Consider the following 25,855-nt stretch of genomic DNA (forward strand, 5'->3'; position numbering starts at 1 on the left):
CATATTATGATAAATTCGTCATTTCGAAGATCTTAGGGTGTATGCCAAGACTACCGACTAACTTTTCAATTAAATGTATATAAATGTTGCATTAAATCTCAGAGTAATATAGTCCATTAAAAAGGTATCTTGATCATTTGTAAGTAATCAAGGCCCAAATTGAGGTGTTAGAAAGAGTATGAAAAATAGCAAATAATGGTGAAGTTTCGTCACATTTGGACGGTCCAGTTAAGAGGTACATGTGGCAGAAGTTACAAATATGAAAAAGGGTAAATTTGTAATTATAAACCCCAAAACTAATATAAACAGCAGCATGTTTCCATGGAGGTTTTTACATGAGAGTGAAACTCATACGTTTTTTAATATGGCCCACCCATGTCTCAAATCTGCTTCGTATTTGGGCCTGTGGCCCAACACGACCGGATTAAGCTAATGAACGGACTGGATTTGATAACAAAACATCACAGTGGACCACACATGATCATTGTAAGATTACCTCTTCCACAATCATCCAAACGAACCTTTAACTAAGTCCAACACATGTGAAATTGTTTAATCAGGAAACACTTCCGATTTTGGAAAAAAAAAATAATAAATACTCATCCACAATCAAAGACAACCTTGATAGTAAGATCAGAGTCGTTCATTGAAAAGCCCTAGGCTGCTTGATCCTAAATGACCAATCGCATATCCCACTGAGTTAGCGTGCGAATTGCTACACCAAACATGCGTAAGAGTGAAACTTTTTACGATGAGTACCATCTCACACATTCGGCGATCATGCGGGCCACCCCGAATGTTGGATCTACCTCATACTTGGGGCCATGGGCCAACATGGTGTGCTAGAGCCAATGAAGGGTGTGGATACCCCAAAAGACCATTGCAAGTGGACCTCACCTACTCTAGCGAGTTTTCCAAATTCAGTATTCATTCTCACCTGCTATAACAGAACCGAGCAACCCACACTCATGAGAATCTTGGCACAGGAACTCCCATATTACGAAACCCTCCACTATCCAAGCTGTTCAAACCTTGAAGGAGAAGATTCTGATGCCCTTGATAAAATCAGCAAGAACTCGGAAGTACAACACTCCTCTACTCTTTCCGAGAAACCCAACCTCAAAGTGTAGAAGAACACCACTTGAACGCTGATGGAGATCCCGACGAAAACGATCTGAGACCTTCATCACGAGCTCTCCCAGGCTCTGCTCAATCCATCCTACCCACCTGAAAGGAGAAGCGTGAAAGAATATGGGATGGAGAGTGAACTGCCATCGACATAGGGACCTTCTTCCTCGCTACACGATGACCATCCAAAGATCAAATCCATCCGTCTAACAACCACTCGAGCAGACAATTCCCTCCAACATGTTAAAGGAAATAGAAACCCAAACATAACCTATGACCTAGATCGACATCTAATGCCAAGCAACAAACTCTCGTGAGCAAGAAAACTAGCGCAAGGCGCTGTTGTATAAAACAGGGACTCTTCCTCTCGTCGTTCGAAGGCTTATAAAAGACAGTGTGCAGAAGCCATTCAGCTATCCCTTTCAATATCGGGAGAGAGAGAGAGAGAGAGAGAGAGAGAGAGGCCGGAACTCATTCAACAACTGTCAAAGTACTAGGTTTGTATAATGAGAGTAACTGTTCCTTGTTCTTTCTTTTCTTCCTGTTTTAGCAACAAAGGTATAGAATTTTACCATGTCAAGTTGAGTCAACTCGGTGAAAGAATACACAAAAACCTCTTAGTGTTCTAAATCGAAACTCATGAGGTATATGACATATCCAAGCCATGCCTCAACTAAGGTTCCTTTCAGATTCATTCATTCAATTAAATCTAACACCATCCTAAAACAGGACCAAGTTTAGTCTAAACCATTCAAAACCTGTGTATTAGGGTGAAGCTTGACCATAACGTGTGGGTGAGGGTTTTTCCTTTAATTTTTTACGATAATATGATTTGATTATCTTATTCTTACATGCTTTAAGTTTTATTATTGTGAATCATCACCTTATGAATGACTTTTGCACAATTTAAATTATCAAATTATTACCTTCCCACATAAGTATAATGTTGGAAATCTCACCCTAGCAATTTATATATCATCGTGGACATAATGCGTTTCGGGTAGTGACCCTCTTGGTCAACATGTAATTCCATGGATTTTGGGTAGTGGTTAGGGTTGTACACGAACCAGGCTAGCCCGGTTAACTCACTCGACTCGGCCCGAAAAAGATCCTGAAAAGGGACAGGCCATTTTCTTCAGCCCGAAACTGAGTTCGGGCCTAGTTCGGATAGGTCCCAGTTCGGCTCGACTTGGCCCGAAACCCGACTCAGTCAAGTGGTGTGTGTGTATTTTTCTTCAAAACCCTACCCATCCCTTTCCCCTTCTAGGATAGTTCACCGCCCATCTTTGAAGTGGCAGTGACTCATCTACCTCACAGACGTATAACTTGAACGGCCTAGATTCATCCAAATACAAAAAGGAATTATAATGTCCTGACTAGTTAGATTTTTTGTGAAGTCTATAGTTCAACTATCTAAACCATTGAACGAGGGCCTTGTAATAGGACGTGGATTACTTGCCAAAGCCCTTCCCATGAACTTGTTATAAGGTCCGAAACTGGCTCGAACTCGACCCGAACTCCCTCAATTGTTAACCGAGCCGAGTTTGGGCTAGACAAGTTGGCCCGGTGATCGAGCCGGGCCGAGTTTGGGCTGGGTTTGGCTAGTGACCGGGCCGGGCCGGGTTAAGCCCAGTTCGACTCGGGTCGACTCGTGTACACCCCTAGTAGTGGTACACAAATCGATGCAAGTAATTCGCAATGTGTGTTACATCACTTCCGGGACTGGATGTCGCAAATAGTTGCTTTATGAATAAATCGTGTCACGTAATTCATCCGATCCATGTGTTATGCCGCCTTGAGGTGTTCACATAAATCCACGTTAACGTTGGACACACTGACGAATCTCAGTAGAATGGGATATGGGGCAAGCTGGATACCTTTAAACTATTTTCCACATTGTGATGATCGTTGAGTGTGATGGACCGCACATACTTTGCTAGACATGCATTTAATATAGAATGTTTGTGCATACCGATACCACTTGTATTTGTGGAGTATGAGATGTATTGGGACCATTTTGTTATTCTTATGAATCACTTGAATCATTACAAACTTTAAAAGATAACCACCATTATGAGTAGGGCATTGACCCTCTCCAACCATACAGATGTTGTAGGTGAATTACAGGTTGATGTAACGGATGACGACCGTCTGTGAAAAACAGGTTCGAACAGATAAGAAGAATAGTGTACGATTAGTTTTATTTATTTTCCGTTGCAAACTTTGATAATATAATAAGCTCCAATTGAGAGGGCATTTGATGATTTGTTGAATTCTTTTAATCTAATGAAATAATAAATACAGTTGATTTTACTCTCATGAATGGTTACCTTCGTGAATGTAAGTGGATGTGATTTGAAAAAATATATATATAATATGTGATTTTGAAGCATCCAATTTTTACATTATTAACACCCGGAATTATCGGGTATGAGTATACACTCGGGCAATGAAAATTCAGGATGTTACATTGTATCTCCCCTTAATTAATAAGAATTTTAACTTATTTGCTAAGAAACGTGTATATAATCATGTATAATTATCATTTTTTTTAAAACTCTTAAATAAAATAAATAATTACGAAAATGTCATTAACCTAAACCCTTGATTTCTAGATGACATAGTTCTCATGATCCGTTTGATGTGAAATTTTATACCATGCCTATCTTTTATAAATTACCGTACATGTTTAATTTCAATCCTTAGATAATTTTAGATCACCTAATTAATAAATTAGCCCCTTAACCCTTGATTTTGGTGTCCATCAAGTGAGGAATGTCTATAGGTAATCATACTAGGATATTTTTCTTCACATGAATGACTTGAATTTCTCATCATATTGACTGAATGTGAGATGTGAGAACCTTACCTTGATAACCTTTTTTCTTAAGCGACAAGTCATCTTGTTTAGGAAATAGCAACCTTACCAAATCTTGCCAAATATGGATCTTTCAATTGATCCACTTTTCACCATAAATCATAACTCAAATTTGGACCATACTTTGGCTTGATATGACTATGAAATCATATAAAATTTAGACCAAGATCTATGATCTTACACCATTAAATGATGACCGTCTTAAAGCCAATTCCTTCATTTTAGCGCAACAGGTGAAATTTCAAATTTGGGACTTTCCCACCATCGATTAACTACCAAATTTTGTCCAATCGTTTGCTTATCTTGACTACACTTTTTTTTTTCTAAAATTGGGATCTGATCATTAATTGTGAACCATTAATTAAGATTAAATCTATTTTGGTATCCGCTACGAGAATTTTCAAAAATAGGTCAATCTAAATTTCGGATTACCAGGAAAATTATGTATATTGGCTCTATTCAACGACCCTGACACCATGAATAAGTTAGATTTGAGGAAAGATTTTTGATTTAATGATAATTAAGAAATCCAATCAAAGTGAGAAGCGACACACATCTCACACCCACCCCTCTTTAAAAGAGGGTGCGCATGCCCGCTTTCTCCAAAACCCTCCTAAAAGCTACACACCCTCTCCAACTCCAACCCCTGCACATTCTAGAGAGAAAGAGAGATGCCCATCCCTTCTCTTCCTTCCCCAACGTGTGGTGTCTTCCTCTTGCTCGAGCGTATCGTAGTTCGTGTATAAGACTTCTTACATTGAGATCTATCTAGGATTTGCATCTAAGGCTAAAGTGAAAATTTTCTTTAAGCTTACACAAGTTTAAGTTGAATTTATACATAGTTGTCTTATTTTCACGTTAAAATAGCGTATAGTTTGATTTTTTGCTATGATTTCGATGCTAATAAATTGCTGGATTATTATGAATTATTTATCCATATTGAAATTATATTTAAAATATGATTTTAATCATATTGAACATATTTTGTGGGTTCGATTACAAAACTATGCCTTAAATCACGAAACTGCACCCGTTCAAGTCTTGAACAGTACATAATTTACGCAACTAACGGACTGAATGGTTATATCAGTAAACCTTATAATTTTATTGAACGTACCGGTGACCCGTTTATCCTGAAGTCGCACTATCATACTTATTGATACATTTGAAAGTGTATGGACTATTTTCTACCTTATTAAGGTTTATTTTATTATAATTCTAGATTAATTATTTCATGAAAACATCGCTGGATTATTTATGGATTCATGTGGAGTGATGGATACAAATCTTGTCCTTCGTCGATTTTAAGACCGACGCGTGTTTTCACTTTATATTGAGTTAACTTTTTCTCATCTCTATTTATTTTTGTTGATTTAGCCTAATGCTACTTTTTCCTTTTTTTTTTATATTTTTTTTACTTAGCTTATTTTTACTTTTAGCTTTGTGCTACCTCCCTTATTTTATGGCTTGGGCATATGTCTTGGAGTTTCAAAACTCTCATAGTTCGACTTATTTCTTTATTGATGCAAGTGATGTGTTGAAAGACTCACGACTAGTGACTTTTATATATTTATCGTGAATGTAACGCGTTTTGGGTAATGACCCACTTAGTTGACGTGTAAATCCTTGGATTTGGTTAAGTGGTGCACAAATCGATGTACATAATTCGAGAGCGCAAATACATCACTTTTTTAGGATTAGATGTCGCAAATAGTCACTCCATGAACAAATTATGTAATATAATTATTCTAATCCATTAGTTCTGTCATCTCGAGATGTTCACGTAAATCCATGGTAGTGTCGAAATCGTCAACGAATCTCCGTAGTTATGGGATGCAGTGCAAGCCAAATTTTTATAAATTATATTCTACAATGTGGTGGTCACTATATATGACGAACCACACACACTATGCTAGGCATGTATTCATATAAATTGGTTGCGCATATCGATATCATTCGTAGTGGTGGAGTACAGAAAGTATCATAACCCTTATATTGTCTTACTTTAAGGAATTACTTGAATTATTTTAATCTTCAAGGATAATCATTACTATGAATAGGGCATTGACCCTCTCAAACTACATACATGATGCAAGTGATGCACAGGTTGAAGATATGGGCGATACACGATCTCCCTATGAAAGACTACGAGTGACATGGGATTATGTTGTTGTCGCTTTCATTTTAGTTTAGCTTTATTTATGTTTCATATTGCGAATTTAGATATTTGTAATAAACTCCAACTTAAGTGAGAATTAAATGATTAGTTGAACTTTTATGTTTAAATATAATAAGATTTATAGTATGCTTGGTTTTATTCTTATGAATGGGTGTAATTTGATTTGAAAAATAAGGTGTAATTATGAAGTATTCGTTAATTTGTTTCACTAACACCTAAAATTCTCGGGCATGAGTATGTACTCAGGTCGTGATAATTCGGGGTGTTATACTTGATATCAAAGTATGAGAACGAGATTCCTAAAGGAACTAGGAAGTTGAGAAACTAGAAACTCATATTCAAGTTCTTCATTGATGCCGTCCTACAGTTCAACAGTGCATATCATCTATAGACGGATAGGCAAACTGAGATGATGAATCGTACACTCAAGAACCTTATACGATGCCTCTTAGGTGATAAGCCCAAATAGTCGGATTTTGCCTTGGCTCAGGCAGAATTTACGTTAAAAAATAAGCAAAACTATTTCACTGGCAAATCCCTGTTTGAAGTTGTGTACGAATGAGTACTTAAACATACTCTTGATTTGATTCCATTGCCCAAACTGTCAAGCATGAGCGCTGCTGTAAAACATATGTCAACTGAATTATAAATATACATGCTGATGTTCAGGCCAAGCCGCAAGCATTCAAAGACAAGTACAATGAAATGGCTGACACACATTGACACTTAAAGGTGTTCAATGTGGGCAACAACGCTATGATTTACCTGCGCAATGAGAGATTTCAAACCTAAAGAATAAGAAGATTGGACATATGCTTATACTCCGTAAGATCAATAACCATACCTTCGTCGTTGATCTTCCTGAAGATATGGAGTTCTCACGCACATTCAATGTGATAGACCTATACGAGTATCATGAATCGGAGCTAGATGATAACTCGAGGATGAGTTTTATTTTTTCCAAGTGGAGGGGATCTGATGTAGGACGTGGAGCAAGCACGTGCCTATCACAAATGGACCAGAAGAAATCCATAAAGAAAACAACAAATTTTTAATATATTTCGATCGATTGAGCAATCCAATCAAGTTAATCAATTGATCGGTTGAAAATCGAATTTAGATGAAAATGTTGCTAGATAATTTTTACTTAGTTCGATTAATTGATAGATCGGATTAATAGGAACAAATTCAATTTTATGGGATTTTAGTCTTTGAATGTTTTGCGTCATTTCGATTGATCGATAAAATGTGAAATTTTATCCATTTTGTCAGTTTTTATTTCTTTATTTGTTTAAATCTTTTTAATTACGTATTTAGATTTATTTAAAGAGTATTTAAGTATGCAGACTTATTTATTTTGAATAGCTTTTAATAAAATTTTACAATTTTTTCCTTATTTCTCTTGTATTCAACAAACTTTTCTCGTAGATTTATAAAACTCTCATGAAGTCAATGTGTTTACCGTTCAAGGAAAACGGTTATCATCTTATCCTCATCAGGGCCTTCCCTGCATCACGCGTCCAAGGTAACTTAATTCATTAAGATTTTAAATTGTTGTATTTTCCAGTGTTTCCATATTTCAACACAAACACATTCATTTATACTAACTTCTGGGCTAGGTAATCCATCCACATGGTCATGCTTGTAGGTCTACAATGTTTGATGTCATGGATTTATTTCAAGTTTACGCAACGAAATAAAAAATGCATTTGACGGTAAGGGTTCTCACCTAGTAATTTAAATATGCATGACAACCGTTGCATCTTGTTCACATTGGTGTTACTTGTGGGGCCCACAGCCTGATAGGTTGGTCGGTCCAACCCCCGATCAGTGGCAGGTGTTGGCCCCACGTACGACAATGATCCGATCAAGATCACCTTCATTTTAATATAAGCCTGTCAAACAAACATCAACATGTACAAACATATATAATACATGAATTGATATCTACACCCAACTGGATTGATTTTCCATCACCTATTTTTCATTTCGGAATCGAAATAGTACAGAAAGTACAAGAAAGAGCCCATTTCCATCCTCTTGCTTTCTTTTCTGTATAATTGGCACATGTGCGAGATGATCTGAACCATTCATCCATTCGGGACTCCACTAAATGGATCATATTACGTTAATCATACAATCCTAAATTTTGAAAAATGGTCTACAAAAATACTGAAACCTGATCGTTGATTATTGGATTGAATCATTTAGATGGTTATGATTGTCCGATCATTGTAATTTTTGTTCTACAGTCCATCAATAGATTCTTATGATGAATGAACGGTTCGGATCATTATAGATATGTACATTTGATGTGTACTAACATGAGTTTGGTCATCCTCCCGGGTGGACCGGATCTACACCCTCCATAATGTAAGGTGGCCCATTGTTTCAAAGGCTATCTTGGATTTTTCAGTAGTTGCAAGTGAGAAAAGGGAAGTTTTCAATGACTACAGCAAATATTAAAATTTCAAGTGGATGGTTCAGATGTTGACTAGGTTTATAAAATATTTAGATAAGCTCACACGCGTGTGAAGCTTTGCATATACACACGCGAACGTACATCCCAACATGGAACACGTGTGAGAGATCCGAGATTTCAATTAGGTGGGCTACACTGTTTTGATCTTCCATCACTAAAAATCAGGCTTTTTCTCTCCTCAAGTGGGCCACAAAACAAACGGACGGCTGGAACAGTTTTCTATAGGCATTGGCTTGTTTGGTAAACCGTGGCCCACCTGAGGGGTGTAATGGACTTTTTTTGGTTTTTGCTTGAAGATATAAAGTCTAATGAGTGTGGCCCACCTGATGAAAAGCTTGAATTCCTCACACGTGTTATGTTGGAATGTGATTGCATGTGGATGGGGTCAAGAAGATTAATTTTCTTCTTTCTTTATTATACACTTGATCAAATGTATGGAATGATTGCATCAGATCAGATGGTGGGGCCCACCTACTTCTAGGCTTGCTGGTGAGGCTGACTATTGGCCGTGCTGGACAGGTCCACCTACTGTTGGTACGTTATGTATTACTGGGAACGTAGGTGGGGCCCACTGTGATGTTTGTAAGAAATCCACCCCGTCCATCCGTTTTTTGAGTTCATTTTATGCGATGAGGCCAAAAAGGATCTGGATCCAATTCTCAAGTGGGCCGCACTAAAGGATAAGGTGGTTAGGGAAATTCCTACCGTTGAAACTTTCCTGGGTTCGACAGTGATGTTTACATGCCATCCATACCGTTCATAACGTCATTCCTACTGGGATGAACTGAAAACACAAATATTAGCATGACTCAAAAACTTCCGTAGCCACACGAATATTTCAACTGCGGACGTTCAATTCTTACGTTTCCGGCCCACTTGACTATTGGATCCGGTTCCTTTTTGGACTCATGTTCTAAAATGAACTCACAAAACGGATGGACGGGGTGGATTTCTTACAAACATCACAGTGGGCCCCACCTGAGTTCCTAGCGCAGATCCGCGTCCAGAAAGAACAACCGTACACATCAAACTGAAATCATATAGGCCGTTGGATTGGTTCTAAGCTAGATATTTTTGGTGGATGCTCCATCCAATATGCAAATCAACAGATCAATGGTCTAGATTACCAAACCACGGGCCCCATTGGCCGGTATCAGATGATCCCTACTTACTGGGACCCACATCTCCCCATCCGGTATCAACCCACCTGTCTTATCATGATTTGATGGCCGTTCAAAAATACTCGGGCCCACCGTGACCATGCTACAGGGTCCACCGTTCCAGAAACGCGTTTGGTCAACTTCGAATAGGAATCAACATATATAATGTGGTGGGCCCCACAATCTGGCCATCCTTACCATGACCATTTCTGAGTTTTACCGTGTTGATGTTATCTTACCCACATTTCCCATGTTATTAATCTGTATTTGTCAACGTCAATCGCATTTTTTTTTTTACTAATCATATGCTCCATTAAGAATCTTTGTTTTATTTTAATCAGCTCCGTTCATCTTCATCTGCGTGAGGTGGTTGCCGACAAACCATCGATCCACTAAATAACAGGCCAATGAACGGTTAAAAGATTGAATATTCCCGCCGCTGGACATTAGATCACAGCTGTTGGATTTAGCTGACGGTGGATGATGGAGTAGTGTATCATGTGTACACAAATATCTGCTTGTTCAAAACTTCTGCGGATCCCAAGAAGTTTTTAACGGTGGGAGTTCAATCCCCACTGTTGGTTCACTTGAGGATTGGATCTGTCTCATTTTTGGGCTCATTCTCTAATAATGATCTGGCAAAATGGATGGACGGTGTGGATAAAACACAGATCTCACAGTGAGCCCCAAAGAGCCCCTGCCAGGACCGAGTCCGTCCAGGCAGGAGCTGGCCGCAATCAGCGATTCCGCGTCCTTACGTGGGTGGGTGGGATTCTTTTCTCTTGGACTGAGCCAAACATGTCGATTGCGTGGGGACCCAGCCGCTAGAGCTGGGCATTAGTCCGGGTCGGACTGGATTTAGCCTAACCCAGTTAGATTCGAAATTCTAATAAGCAGACCCGAAATCGATCCGATCCGAGACCGAGTCCAGGTCACTTGACTCGGACAGATCTAATGCTTGATTTATTTGACCTGATCCGAGTCTAACTCGGTGAGGGAAACCGAGTCGGATCGGGTTGAAAACTATTCGGATCATTTCATATGGTGTGGTCCACTTCAATCTTCAATGTATCATAATTTTTTGTTCAACGCCTAAATTGATATATCAAAATGGATGAACGGCTTAGATAACATACATACAACAAGGTGGGCCCCACATGACTCTAAAAAATTTGTATCAATGTCTGCTGCATGTGTTGTCCCATCGGGCAGGCTACTGAAGTAACGTCACCAAGTTCTGTGGGCCCCACTACGCTGTATGTGTTATATCCACACCGTCCATCAATTTTGAGATATCATTTTAGGGCATGAGCCAAATAATGATGTAGATAAAAATCTGTAGTAGACCACATCACAGAAAAAAGTGGGGAGAATGATTCCCACCGTTGAAACTATCCTAAGGCCCACCGTAATGTTTATTTGAAATCCAACCTGTTCAAAAGTTGAAAAATAAATAAATAAGGGAAAACACAAATACCAGGTTAATCTAAAACTTTTGTAGCCTTTAAAAGTTTTTAATGGTGGGCGTCACTGTCCATAGAACTTTCTATATTGGGGTCCACTGGAGCTTTGGATTTCATTCATTCTTTGGATATTGCCCTGAAGTGATCTCTCCAAATGGATGGAAGGTTGGATACAAAACATACATCATGGTGGGGCCCAAGTAACTTGGTTAAGCCACTTTAATACATACTCTCACAACCTACCGTTTTGACGTGCAAAGCAAGTAAACAGCTGTTGCCCGCCAGTTGACGTGCCGTGTAAGTAACTTATTCTCATATGTGAGTGAACTCTGTTGGGGCCCACCGTGAATGCATGTGGTGTATCCACGCCGTCCATTTGTTTTTTCAAATTATTTTAGCTGTTGAACCCAAAATTGATGAATATTCAAAGCTCAAGTGGACCACACCATAAGAAAAAGTAAAAATATTGATTTTTATTCCGGATCTGGTCGGATCGGAACGTCCGGATCTATTCGGATTGGGTTTTCGGATCGGAACGGTCCGGATTAACCACTATCCGATCTCGATCCGAAAACTAGTCGGATCTAAATGATCTTACCCGATCCTACCCGATCCAGGCCGTCGGTTCGGTTCGGAACGGGTTGGATCGGGTCTGATCGGGTCGGATCCACCGGATCGGGTCAAAAATGCCCACCTCTACCAGCCACCACCAACCTCCATGATGGCATGACTACATGGGACCACCTTGATGTATGTGTTTCATCCACACCGTTCATCTGTTTTTCCAGATCATTTTAAGCCAGGAGCCCAAAATTGAAGCTTATCCAAAGCTCAAGTGGACCACACCACAGGAAACAGTGGGCACGAATTAGCTGCCACCTCGGAACAACTGTGAGGCCCACATATATGTATAGGTTGTATATCTACGCCGTCCATACGCTTTTCCAACTCATTTTATAGTACGATCCCAAAATAAATTAACTACAAAACTCAGGTGGACCACACCACAGGAAATAATGGTGAATAACTATTAAAAACTTATAGTGGGCCACAAAAGTTTTGGATTATGCTGATATTTGTGTTTTCCCTTCCGTGTAACTTTATCACCGGCGTGGATGGAAAATAAACATTACGGTGGGCCCTGAGAAGGTTTTAATGGTGGGCGTTCAATCAGATTTTTTTTCCTGTGGTGTGGTCCACCTGATTTTTGTATTTGCTTTATTTTTGGGCTCGTGCCATCAAATGAGTGGTAAAAATGGATGGACGGCATAAATGTACAAGACATACATCTGGGTGGGCCCCATGTTCCGGGTACCACCGACATCCCTGCTTCCAAGTCGCAGCTAAATAGCGTCCGGAAATAGTTGGGATAATGACGTCCGTTGAAACCTTGGTAGGGTCCGCAGTGATGTTTATTTGTCATCCAACCTATTCATAATGTCACCCTGACGGGAACGGATTGGCTACTCCCCCTGCCACCAGCCCGGTGCTCCGTGGATCCGACCATGATGTATGTGTTTCATCCATGCCGGTCATCCATTTTTACATATCATTTTAGGACTTCACACTAAAAACGAGATGGATATAAATCTCAGGGGGACCACACCACAGGAAAACAATAGTGATTAATATCCACATTGAAATTCTCCTAAGGCCCACTGTACTGTTTATTTGACATCCAATCTGTTGATTAGGTCATATAGACATAGACGAAGGGAAAACGGAAAGAACAGATTGATCCAAAATTTTTATAGCCCCATAAAGTTTTTATTGGTTTACGTTCATTTAACAATATTTTCTATAATGTGGTCCACTTGAGATTGAGATATACCTCATTTTTTTTTTTTCAATCTCATATCTAAAATGATCTAGAAAAATAGATGAACTGCATGGATGAAATACATACATCATGGTGGCGCCCACGGATCACCGGCTGGTGGTAAGGGGAGGAGCCAATCCATTTCCCACGCTGACACGGATGAGGAGAAAGTACGGTAGGCGTTTAATCTTCCTCTGACGTGGTCCAATTGAGCTTTGAGCATGCTTCAATTTTAAAACCATGGCATAAAATATGAGCTGGCAAAATAGATGGGCTGCGCAGACAAAACATATACATCACGGTGCAGGGTCAGTTATTTGATACTCTGGGAGAATTCGAGGCTTGATACACAAGCACTCAGAAATTGTAAACATGATATACAGTAACTCAAATTAAACCGATTAAATTGTGGGACCCACCGTCTCTGAGTTATGACCCCAAAATCAGACATGTTCAGTTGACGTTTGTTCTTTGAAATAAGACTATTGGATACTTTTCATTTTTAACCGTCCAATAAGTGTCCACCAATCCGAGAGTCAGATAATTGATCAAATAATTGTAAACTTTTGTTCGCCATACATCTAAAATGTGCCCCATAATTTGGACGGTTTGACTTAATTAGTATATTCTAAGTTTGCAATTTATAAATGCCTGCGTATCGCACTATGCCAGAGTATCAAAGTTTTGTCGTGTTATTCTCCTTTATCTAAGGAATTATAGGGTCAGGAAACAAATAGTCGGTTGATGGGTTGGATTCCATGCATGTGGGGCCCATGGTTCACTGATCCAAACCGTAGATGTTTCTTTTTTCTTTTTTTTTTTAGCTCGTTATTACACCCCAATGTCAGTTCACGCTAATCGATACCAATACCTCAGCGTTGAAACGAGGTTTATTTCACCGTAGATGTTGATGCTGGTGGAACTCCCAGATCGAAAGGTCTTGATCCTTCAATATTTAGTATTTTTCCGTTGAATGTGGACCGTCCACAGTCTCTCTTGGTTAGTCTACTTGCAAGCCCCCGTATCGTAGGGTTGCGATTTTCAACTCTGATTATTTCCAAGCATTCCCCGTCTACGGTGGGCCCATAAGGTCAATAGTTTGGATTGATGACCACGATGCCTACATTCACGGAATCTTATGCGTCATCAACTATAATATCTTGCTCAATCAGAACAGTGTCTTAAGGCGTCCACATGAGAACTACCACAGGACCACTAGATTAAACCGTTTGTGTGAGAGATACCACCAATAAATTAAATCAAGTCATCCCATTCATGCAATTGAGTTGATTTATGACTGGACCGAGTCCGAGCTGTTAAGCCAGTTGGTCTAAATATACTTGGAAACTGTCTGTGCGAGCCGTGCAACGGCCCAGGGAAGGTCAGAAAAATCTAAAACTTGGAGAGACCGTGGACCTTGTTGGGCTTGTGGTTCGACATGAATTACAGACCCAGAGGGCGCTCAGAAATGAAACATCCGCACTATCCAGGCGGCACTTGCGAAGCGCGACTCACCCCAACCTTAGTCCAAGGATTAACATTTTAAATCAGTGGTTCTTTTTAATGAAACTGAGATATTAAGCATTGTAACCGTCGGATCTCTTCTAAATTTACGTTGAAAGCCGAAAATATTTTTCTACGCCCGTCCACAAAATTTGAACCCTGATCATGGGGCGGTGACAGTTGATCGCAAATCGGCCCCTTGCGGTAAAACCCCGCATCCGTTTGCCTTCAAATTTTGTACAGCCCTCCATTGGGCCATGGAGCACCTATCCTACAAATTTCATGGTTAGGGAGCCATCAGAGCAGCCCCAACGGCCAAAAATAGACCCCACATGACCATTTAAAGATCGGGCCCGTATGATAAAACCCCGCATCCGTTTGCCTTCAAATTTTACACAGCCCTTCATCGGGCCATGGAGCACTTATACTTCAAATTTTGTAGCCAGGGGGGTGACAAGGCAGCCCCAGCAGCCAAAGAGGGGTCCCATAGGGCCATGGAAGGAAATAAATAGAACTTAAGGCTATTTGGCCCAAAAAAATCCACGATATAAGATCCTTTAGCACCCACTCTCACCATTTTTCAGAAACAAGAGAGAGAAGAGACAAAGAAGAGAGGAAGAAGTGAGAGGAAGATAGTGTAGAAGAAGATGGGGCCCAAGGAACTTGGAAACTTGGAGAATTTTCTTCCTTTCCCCATATCCACAACTCCAAGCACAACTTCCAACCGATTGGAGAGGTAATCACTCATCTTTTCTAAAAATCCTTTATGTTGAGCTAGGCTTTGCATGTAATCCTAACATGCAAATGCATTTGACTCAGAACCTCGGCAAATCGACCCATGAGTTCGGCACACCTAGATCATTTACTCAAGCTCTCAACAACCCATAGGTGCGGACTATTAATCATAGGTAGCCAAGTACCAATTTTAGGATAAATTTAATGATTATGAATGTTAGGGTGATGTGCATAAGTAATCTAGAGAAAGCCTAGCCAAGAACCTACATGATTGGTCCACCTAGATTATATGAAATGATTAATTGTTGTTCGTATGTTCTTCAACATGCTTGGGCATGAAATTGGTGTAGCATATTTATCTCATATATGATTCTTGCATGATTTTTCCTGTAGCATGCATGATTACATTGTTCCTTATTGTATTCTTGTACTATGAGTGATATATTGTTCTTGGTCTCTTCGGTGACCCAGCACCGCACACACACGTTTAAATTCATGCTATTGAGAGTAGTTGCATTTATATTAAAAATCTGAATTTTCATGCTCGATGTATGATATGCATGATTTCACTGTACTAGAAATGAACTCTTAATTGTTGAAATGTTATTGAATACAATCCATTTTCTAGGTTGGTCAGGGAACTGAGATTGGTGAAGGTGGTCCCGTTGGTAAAACCATCTTGTGACTAGACTAACGGATTTGGGTGGATGCGAATGGGCGACAGTAGTTGGACTACGTGGGTCGCCTGCACCCGATGTCGTCCGTTACATACTCGCCTGAACTTATTCAGTCCAGTCTAGTTACTGACCAACCATATTTGTTAACCATGCCTATTCACGCATGTATGGAACCTGGGACACCCCTCGCCCACTGAAGCCCACTGACAACTGCTAGAAATCGATCCACTGTCTCGAGAACCGGGCATGGTGGAATAAGACACTGTATCCGAGCTGTCGACATACACTGAGGTGACGAGCCTCCCCGTAGTGACCACGAGTGATCCCACTTCCCAGCACTCCCCATCTGCTTGAAATCGAGGATAGGGAACCCGATGGGATTAAGGATCACGGGGTCTTGGCCTCGCACGTTAAGGGGCCCTGGTCTTGCAACTGGTTGAGGGCATCGATACCGTAGGGTGTACCTGTTTCCTCAATCTGCTGTATGAATGGAATTAATTAAAGACTCGGCTAATATGATCATGATCGCATCGCACTAGTTAGGTTGGTGACTCAGCAATTGACGTTGCAATGAAAGAGCGTTGGTCATGCGCGATCGTTAGACAAAGTTGCTCGAGGGAATGTTGTTGTGAGGTCATGCATCATATCATAATTTATGCATATGCATTAACAAAATTAGTTAGGGATTTGTGAATGTATGTTTTTCATTAAATTCATCATAGAATTGACACTTGATGTAACTTAAGGCTAATAGTACCCACTGAGTTGATCACTCACTCCCACTCTAGGACGGTGTTTTAAAACACCAACCAAACTTTTCAGCAGATGCAGGTGATGTTGAGTACGACGAGCCGAGCGGGGCGAGCATAGACGGGGAGGATGAGCTATCCTACTTCCAGCTGATGGCCGAGTCACTGTATATTGAGCAGGGTGATTATAGATTGCTGAGTAGTGGACTTAGCGTACTATTCTTTTGGACACATCACTTTTGTATTTTGTCGGGTGATGCCTTGTGCGGCCTGTTGATATTTTTTGTAGACCCGTATACATTAGTCGCTTTCATTAAAGTAGACCAGTTGTGATTGTGGTTTATGTTCTGGTCAATTCTATTCTATTCATTAAATCGAATTATATGCAAAACCTTAAAATTTGATTAAAAGTGATACCTGGAAACTTGGAAGTCGTGTGTATACACGACTCCCAAATTTCAGGGCGTTACACAAACATATAGATCCTTGTAATCCATGATATCAATTCTCATCTTATAGCCACCAGTAATTGGATTGCTATATAAGGAGTACACACCCTTTAACGGGGCCCACATGCTGAGTGATCAAATGACCAGAACTGTCCATGCTGTGAACTCTGCTATACATGTTGTTGGTGGTTTGGTACATTCAGTGCACAATAAATATTTATGGCAGCAAAATAGTTTGTGGTCCCATCAGGTGTGTAAAAAACAATTAGTGCTTGGTTTGATTGGGGCACAATGAATATTTCTGACCGCCTATTAGTTAGTGTCCCATCAGATATACCAAAAATTGTTGGTAGACAATGTTTTTTACTGTATATATGCGGGTGTGCCAAAATTAAAATTGCAGCTCAATTCAAACCGAACAAGATAAAATTGGTTACCTATTCAACCAATCGTTCAATGTGTAAATAGGATAAGGCGATATCAAGAGGGTGGGGTTCATCCTTTGATGATGAGCTACAACTTTTTCTTATGTATGAAAGGATTTTTCAATACAAATAAAGTAAAATGAGAAATGAATTCTTACAGTCAGTCGTAAAGAACTAAATCTAACGTGTGAGTGTAGACTCAAATTAAAGCTAAAGTTACTATCTACTTGATTAATGCTACGAATTACATTGCGAAATATAAACAATAAGCTGAAAGTAAAGAATTACATTAAGAAATGTAATTTTACTTTGCAGAAAAAGTATAGAATTACACTATGGAATGTAATTAAATGATAATTGAAAGATAATGTTTAGTTTGATTGAGTTGGTATGAGACGAATTTTTTATGCTTGATTTCTTTACTATTTATAACATTAATCCGGTCGTCTGGACCCTTCTTGTGCTCTAATGATTACTAAAACCATTGATCACTAACTGGCTTTCTCTCGTTACCTCTTCTGTCATATATCCCGTAACTGTTCCTTCACGATTATTCTATAGTCGGTCACTCAAACAATCACGGGACATTATTTGATACGTTCCCGCTGTTATTATTAAGAGATCTTCTTCAAATTTTTAAATACACCATGCAAATTTGTATAGATCACACGTAACCTACTTCAATTGGATTTCATGAAAAATGGTGATAACGGGAAGAACACATGCCACTCTAATTGATTATCACCGTCACTATTTGTAGTTGAGTTTAGAATAGTGAAAAAATAAATAAATTCACTGGGCCACAATCAACTCTAAAAATCAAAGGCTAGGATTATATCTGAAATATCATTACGGAAAGATAGCTTCTATAACAGTAGCGAGAATATCATCGGACCATGTCAACATGTGGGCCCTAGTGGGTGGAAATGCACGGGCAAAACGAACTCTTATTGGGTAAATTCGGTTCCCCCTCGAGCCTAACCGCAACTGAAATGTGTAGACATGCCGAATCCGATCAATAACGAAAAAGGCTCTCACATTGCCAAGATCCAGGCCATTAATAAGGTGGGCCCCACTAGAAACATGCCCAGGGCCATGAATCAAGCCAGGTCTCTCCTTGTGCACTGGATGTATACCGTTGCTTAATCTATTTCAACTGTCCATTTTTTATTGGGCCCACATAATGAGTAGATCTGTCTAGTTTTTTTCCCATGGCATATCCCTGTTTGGGCCAATCAGATGAACCGCTCCGATCTAGCACACACATGCCCCATCGCACGTGTGCGATGAATATCGTTAGCATGGCACCAAAACTATTTGCAATGTATAGACAACCTATTGTATGCTTTTCAGGGGTGGCCCCACCCACCTGCCTCACCCTTAAACAACAGCCTTCGATCCAACGTAAAGCCATAGATGGAACGATCTGGACTGTACATTGTCTTGTACTAATTCACACCCTTGTCCTACTCCTTGGCCAATGGGAAATGCAAATGCTACTCGCGAAAGCAGATCGAATCCTACTCACGGGCACGTGAGCCAGCATGACCGTTAACCAAACGTCCTAAACTGTGTGTGCAACGAAAAGCACTGTGCGGCCCACCATGATGTGTGCATATAATCCAATCCGTCCATCATTTGGAAAGAACATGTTAGGACGTGATCTCAAAAAATAAGGTGGACGCATAACTCAAGTGGGCCACAATCCAAGAAACAATGGGAATGGGGGCAGCCATGGTTTAAATCTTCCTGGGGCCTACCGTGATGTTTATAGTCCATCCGATCCGTTCATAAGGTGAATCCCACCAGGATGAAGGAAAAACCAAATATCCACCTGATCTAAAACTTCAGTGGGCCACAAGAAGGATTCACGATATGCCTCCTTACGCCTACTTTTCCCTATGGGGTGGCCCACTTGAGTTTTTGATCAGATTCAATTTTGGGATCACAAGCTAACATAAGCTGTATCAAATGATGGACGGAGTGGATGTCACAAAAACATAACGGTGGACTCCACAGAGCTTTTCTGTAGCAGGTAAGAAATTGGGTCTGTACCCATCCTGGCAAAAAAGCGATGGGCCGGCTGCACATTTTCGTCCACATAATATGAAGACTGGCTTGATTTTCGGGCGAGGTTAGATATGTCTGGGCCCACATGATGAACGTCCAAAATCTTGCACACGTGTGGGACGGGTAGGATCTGCACGAGCATCGTGGACAAATGTGGTCAAAATGCAAAATCGTCAACGTCACTTTTAAGGGTTATCTTCCCTGTCGCCAAACCAAATCTTTTTGGACCACAGGGTGGGCCCCACTTTCTTTTCTTTCTTTCTTCTTTTTTTCTTCCCCCCTCTCTAATTGCTGTTTCACCGACCTCTCCCCCTCTCAACGTTGCCAAACCAAATCCTTCTGGACCACAAGAGAGTGTTGCTGTGCCCCGCTTTTTTTTTTAATCTCTATTTGCTGTTTCCTCACACCTCTCTCTCTCTCTCTCTCTCTCTCTCTCTCTCTCTCTCTCTCTCTCTCTCTCAGTGTTGCCAAACCAAATCCATTTGGACCACAAGAGAGACTTGGTGGGCCCCAGTTTTTTTTTTTTTTGCTCTATTTCCCCACCCCTCTCTCTCCCTCCCTCCTTTTTTTTATCTCCTTTTGCCTTTTCCAACCACCTTCTCTCTTTGTTCTTCTCCAACCACAGCATATTCTCCTTCAGTTCTCCAGACAATGCAAGGAAAGCAAGGAGAAGTAAGCAACCCTTCCCTCTCCATCTCTCTCTCTACCTATTCAACCATCCACCCATCCATCTATCCATCTCTACGATATGAATGAATGAATGATTAATGAAATTTCCGTTGGTCTAACCTCTCTCTCTCTCTCTCTCTCTCTCTCTCTCTCTCTCTCTCTCTCTCTCTCTCTCTCTCTCTCTCTCTCTCTCTCTCTCTCTCTATCTGTCTGTCTATGATATAAATGAATATCTAATGTAAATTTCATTTTGGTTTTAAGGTCATGAGGCCCGGATTAGTAGCTAATAAGCTACTTAGAAAAAGGTTGGGAAGTAACCGAGACGAGGAATCCCTACTTGAAATTCAAAGCTCAATCCAACACTTCATTCCCAACGAAGTCTCCAATGATCAAAAGGACACACACAAGTACAAGTACGTTCATCACCCTTCCCTTAAATCCATGCATATTCAATAGACTTTTCAACATCCCATGCTCATTGTATCATTTAAACCCATGTTCTGCATGTTTCTCATTTGGGTTTTCTTTATTTTTAAAATTTTCAATCTTTCTTTGGTAAAGAATTTTTGTTAGCACATGGAACGTTGGAGGCGTTGCACCGCCGGACGATTTGAACTTGGAGGATTGTCTAGACACATGCAATAACCCATGTGACATCTATGTTCTTGGGTAATTTCCAAACTTCTTAATTATAGAAAAAAAAATAAAAAAAATCAAATGAGTATATATATGTAGTATGTACTAATCAACGATACATATACTTATCTTTTTATTAAGGTTCCAAGAGACGGTCCCATTGAATGCCGGGAATGTTCTCGTCCCCGAAAAAAGTAGAATTTCCATGAAATGGAATTCCTTGATCCGATCTGCTCTAAACAAGAACGTGCCCCCCTCGACGAAGAATCAAGACCTCAAGGTGGGAGAGAAACAAAAGGTTTATCCGGTTAAGGACGGCGATTCAGAGACAAGCATCCCACAGGATTTCAAATGCGTAATCAGTAAACAGATGGTTGGAATTTTCATGTCTGTTTGGGTTCGAGGTGATCTTCAGCGATACATTCAGCATCCGAGCGTCTCGTGTATCGGTTGTGGGATCATGGGTTTCTTAGGAAATAAGGTGTGTCACATTTTTTTCTTTGGTGTACCAAACTTAAGTGAAAATGATACCATTAAACTTAAGATATGGTTTTGAATATTGTGTATATATATTTTTTATTTTGAAGTCTTGAATATCTTTAAAATGTATCCGAATTTGCGCACGCAGGGCTCGGTGTCTATTAGATTTTGCTTGCATGAAACAAGCTTCTGCTTTGTGTGTACTCATTTGGCGTCGGGAGGGAAAGAAGGGGATGAAATGCATAGAAATTCTGATGCTGCAGATATATTATCTAGAACAAGGTTCCCTCGTTGCCCATCGCTTCATTTGCCACGAAAGATCCTTGATCATGAGTAAGTAAATTAGATTAGTTATAAGTATAGGATAATTTATCACGAATTGCACTGATATCAACCCTACCAAACCTTGATTGGTGTGTATTAGTGATTGATCGGGACCGTCCAATTAGTTGACTGCCTATTGGGTGAGCGATGACGCAAAAAAAACATGCGATTGAAAGTTCACGGCCGTCCGATCCATCGCCCTAGTCTACAGATCAAATGGTTGGATACAGCCATTCGCTGTGATTTTTTAATCTCCGGCCATCCATGAAGTGGCCTACCAGTTGGTCCGTTCAGATTGATCAATTCATTGGCCAGTGGCTATTATATGGTGGATACCATTCAAGAGGATTAGACCTCTTGAATTAAAATCACTCATAAAAATATTGAATTCTTTCTTCATCTTGAGAAGAGTTTAAAGAAGAGAATGATTGATCTAGTGGAATACGTGTATGGAAACCAACGCATGCACCTAGTTGCATGTGGAATTGTTGGCATCCGCATCACCTATCTGAACCGTCGATTAGGTCCAGCCCACTCTTCTTCCACTACCATACAAAAATGATAACAATTTGATGGTCCTAAACATCTGCGGACGGACATATCTTCTACAAATGATTGTGTCCATCCATTTTTACATACCACTGACAGGACAGCTTTGATTGTTCGATTGTATGATTTCTTTCAAAGGTAGCCTAGGAAGAGTGGACCAGGTATAATGGAAGGTCTGGATTGAAGATATGGCTTGTCCACATGTCCAAATGCAACTAGGTGCACTGGAAGGTTTGGGTACCAGCCTGGCAAACAAATGAAATATCCAAGCCGTCCATCAAGTAGATCTGAAGGTGTAGATGTAGATTTACTTCATAAAATATGGTCCAACTGATTCTTGGGCCAGGATGTCAACATAGACCCTCATGATGGATGGATCGGATCAGTGTGTGTACATGAGCTGACCTATACGCCCGTGGACAAAAGAGCACCAATAACCAAATCTATCATTATTTTCTTGATCATGATATACCTGTGTAATTGATTCAGGTGGTGTGAGTGATCATGGTGCATGCATTTACTATTACAAAAAAGTAGTTTTTTTTTTAATTATTTTTTTTTATAAATGAGTCCACATAAAAATCATTCTCTATATCCTAAGTTTTTTTATTCAATCTCCATACACTTGTTTTTAATTATGTAATGATAGAATGCATTAGTGTATATTGGAAACCAATGCATGAGTGGGCAGTTAAACCACCTTCAAAAGTATCAATTATTTGCTATGTAAACCATCTAAATTATAGATTATGAAATGTTACAACCACCCTTTTCTTTGATTATGCTGAGCGAGCCATGGCGCCTTTCACAACAGCAATAAAATAAATAGCTGTTGTTGTTGATACTGTTGTTGTTATTAATATTGTTGTCGCGGTTGCTGTTGTTGCGGTTGTTGTTGTTATTTTTACGGGAAATCATTAGGTGCTTCTAGTTGCAACAGTACGCTAGGGTAGTCCAAGTGGCTGCTTTGGCTGTCTATTATTACATGCACTAAAAAAAAATAATCATGGGCTTCTTAGTGAAACTCATATTGATCAGATGATTTTAACCATCCAAAAGTAGGCTTCCTTTTTATAGCCATCCATTTTTGAATCCAACAATGCAATGATTAGGATTTATGAAATTGATTCTTTTAACCCAAGAGTAATCGATGATGGGCCCAAACAAATTATCAATAGTTGACTGACCCATACTTTTATAAATGATCTTAAATGTTACTTTTATAAACTATTCATCTAATGATTAGAACTGTATGATATCAGTGTGATTTTTGCAAAGTAGCTTATGGAACTTGTGCTTATGCGAGTAGATGGCCTAAATGGATATTAATTAAGCTAAGTGTTCAAAGTGACTTAGATTGTTGTTGTTGTTGTCGTTGTCATCATCATCATCATTACTCATATCACTAATAATTAGAATTATTGACTAAGAAGTTCATTTCTACATGGAAGAAATTGAAGATATCATAAGATTGAGACCTTGTAGAGTAATTTTCTTCGAATCTAGACCATGTGTTAGTCACTAAATATTTTTAATTTATGGTTGTATTTAACCCATGCAGTAGGGTTATTTGGCTCGGTGACTTGAACTACCGGATCTCCATGCCGGAGGACACAACTCGCTGGTTAGTGGAAAAACAGGATTGGGACATTATATTAGAAAATGATCAGGTATTAGTTTAATTTCAATCAAGAGTTTGAAATTTCATTTGAAAAGGTATTATTGCGAAATTGACCCTAGAAATCTTCATGAAAAATCAAGCTAAAGGTAGAGCTCTCCGAAGGCCGTGTATTCGAAGGTTGGAACGAGGGAATCATCGAATTCGCACCTACGTACAAATATTATCGCAACTCTGACAAGTATTATGGGTGCGATAAAGGCAAAAAAGGCGAAAAAAGGCGTCCACCCGCATGGTTAGTTATTACTAGCTTGATTATTTCCATGAATCTAAGGGCCTGTTTGGGTGCCAATTAAAAATAAATTTATCTCATTTTAATTAATATCAATTATGTATTAGAGATCATACTTTATATCTACAAAAAAAGGATCTATAATTCATAATTATGATTTAAGTGGCAACAAAACAGGCTCAAAGGATTTGAAATATATTGCGCGATAAATTCTTACGAAGAAGTGTTTCCACAGGTGCGACCGCATTCTTTGGCACGGGAAAGGATTGAAGCAGAAGCGATACACTCGTGGCGAATCAAGATTGTCTGATCATAGGCCCGTTCGAGCAGTATTCACCGCAGAAGTTGAAATCATCAAGAATTTGAATGCCTTCAAAAATTTCCTCGTGTCGGATCGATTCAACTCCGTAGAGACTCATCTCGACATTTTTCCAAGCAATGATTGTCTATGCAATGGAAGATTAAGTTTACACATTTAAGGTTCGGTGATACACTTGTTTTATCGTGGTGTGATCCTTATATTAGAGTGGCTTAAGAAACTTAAGGCCTATGTATGTATGTATGTGTATGTGTAATTTGCAGGACTATCTACAATGTATAGTGATTGCCAGTTTCCTAGTTAGAAGTAGATTGCCAAGGGACTCCACTCTTATTTTATGGAGTTGAAAACCTTGTAGGTTTTAATAGTTTATATTCATGGTAGACGTATTTTTGTATCAAATGTTAGAGATTATGAATTTTGAGAATCTTTTGTGGGCTTGTTTGGACTATAGTGATAAATCTTATTCTCCGCAATTTCTCGGGCAATTTTCAAAAAATTTGAGGTTTTCTTGGAATATTATTGGGAAAATCGCATTGAAATAAAATATTTATTGTAAGTAATAAATAAATTTAAAATATCAATATATAAATATATATTTATATAACAAATTAGGAGTTCTATAAAAAAAAAAAAAAAAGATACATAATTAATATGGAATTTAATTTGCATTCCAGTACCTCTTTCAAAAAGTCATGTCATTAATCGCGATAATTATCATTCCACGACCATTGGTTACAACTCTTTCACGGCCGGGTGGGTGGGAGTGGGAGCAAATGAGTGGATTACTTGGGTGAGCCCCACCGTGATGTTTATGTAAAATCCATCCAACTACAAAGTGTGTCACCTCATGTGAGGCCAAGGCCCCCAATTAGTGATTCAGGTGGACAACATAGTTGGAAACATGTACAGTGCAACGCTCACCCACCAAAATCTAAATTGTATTCATTCTTATGGCTCACTTGAATCACATATGAGTATAATTTTTGGGCCAAAGGTCTAAATTTTAGTGTGAAATCTAATGGCTGGAATGGATTTCATATAATTATCAAAGTAGGCCCGATTAAAATCAAGGGTGGACGTCTCTCTCCCAACTATTTCCTTTGGTGGGCCCCACCGTGATGTGTATGTGAAATTCACTCCGACCATTAGATGCATTATCCCAGTTTGGGACAAGATCCAAAAGATCAAGCTAACTTGTGATTTGGTTCACGACACTAAAGAAAACAGCTGGGAGAGATGTGTACCTTT

The 25,855-nt window shown here is 39.5% G+C and overlaps 1 protein-coding gene across 1 annotated transcript; it reads left to right on the forward strand.

The window, feature by feature from the left end:
- Nucleotides 1-20,650: 20,650 nt before the first annotated feature.
- LOC131226974 (type IV inositol polyphosphate 5-phosphatase 9) lies at nt 20,651-25,027 on the forward strand. The gene is made up of 7 exons (XM_058222665.1): nt 20,651-20,799; nt 20,948-21,055; nt 21,164-21,503; nt 21,651-21,835; nt 23,937-24,045; nt 24,137-24,288; nt 24,521-25,027. Exons 1-7 carry the CDS (start codon nt 20,651-20,653, stop codon nt 24,762-24,764), a joined length of 1,287 nt encoding a protein of 428 aa, XP_058078648.1. The 3' UTR covers nt 24,765-25,027.
- The last annotated feature ends 828 nt before the right edge of the window (nt 25,028-25,855 follow it).

This window comes from Magnolia sinica, chromosome 15, assembly GCF_029962835.1.
Source record: "Magnolia sinica isolate HGM2019 chromosome 15, MsV1, whole genome shotgun sequence".
Lineage (NCBI taxonomy): Eukaryota > Viridiplantae > Streptophyta > Magnoliopsida > Magnoliales > Magnoliaceae > Magnolia > Magnolia sinica.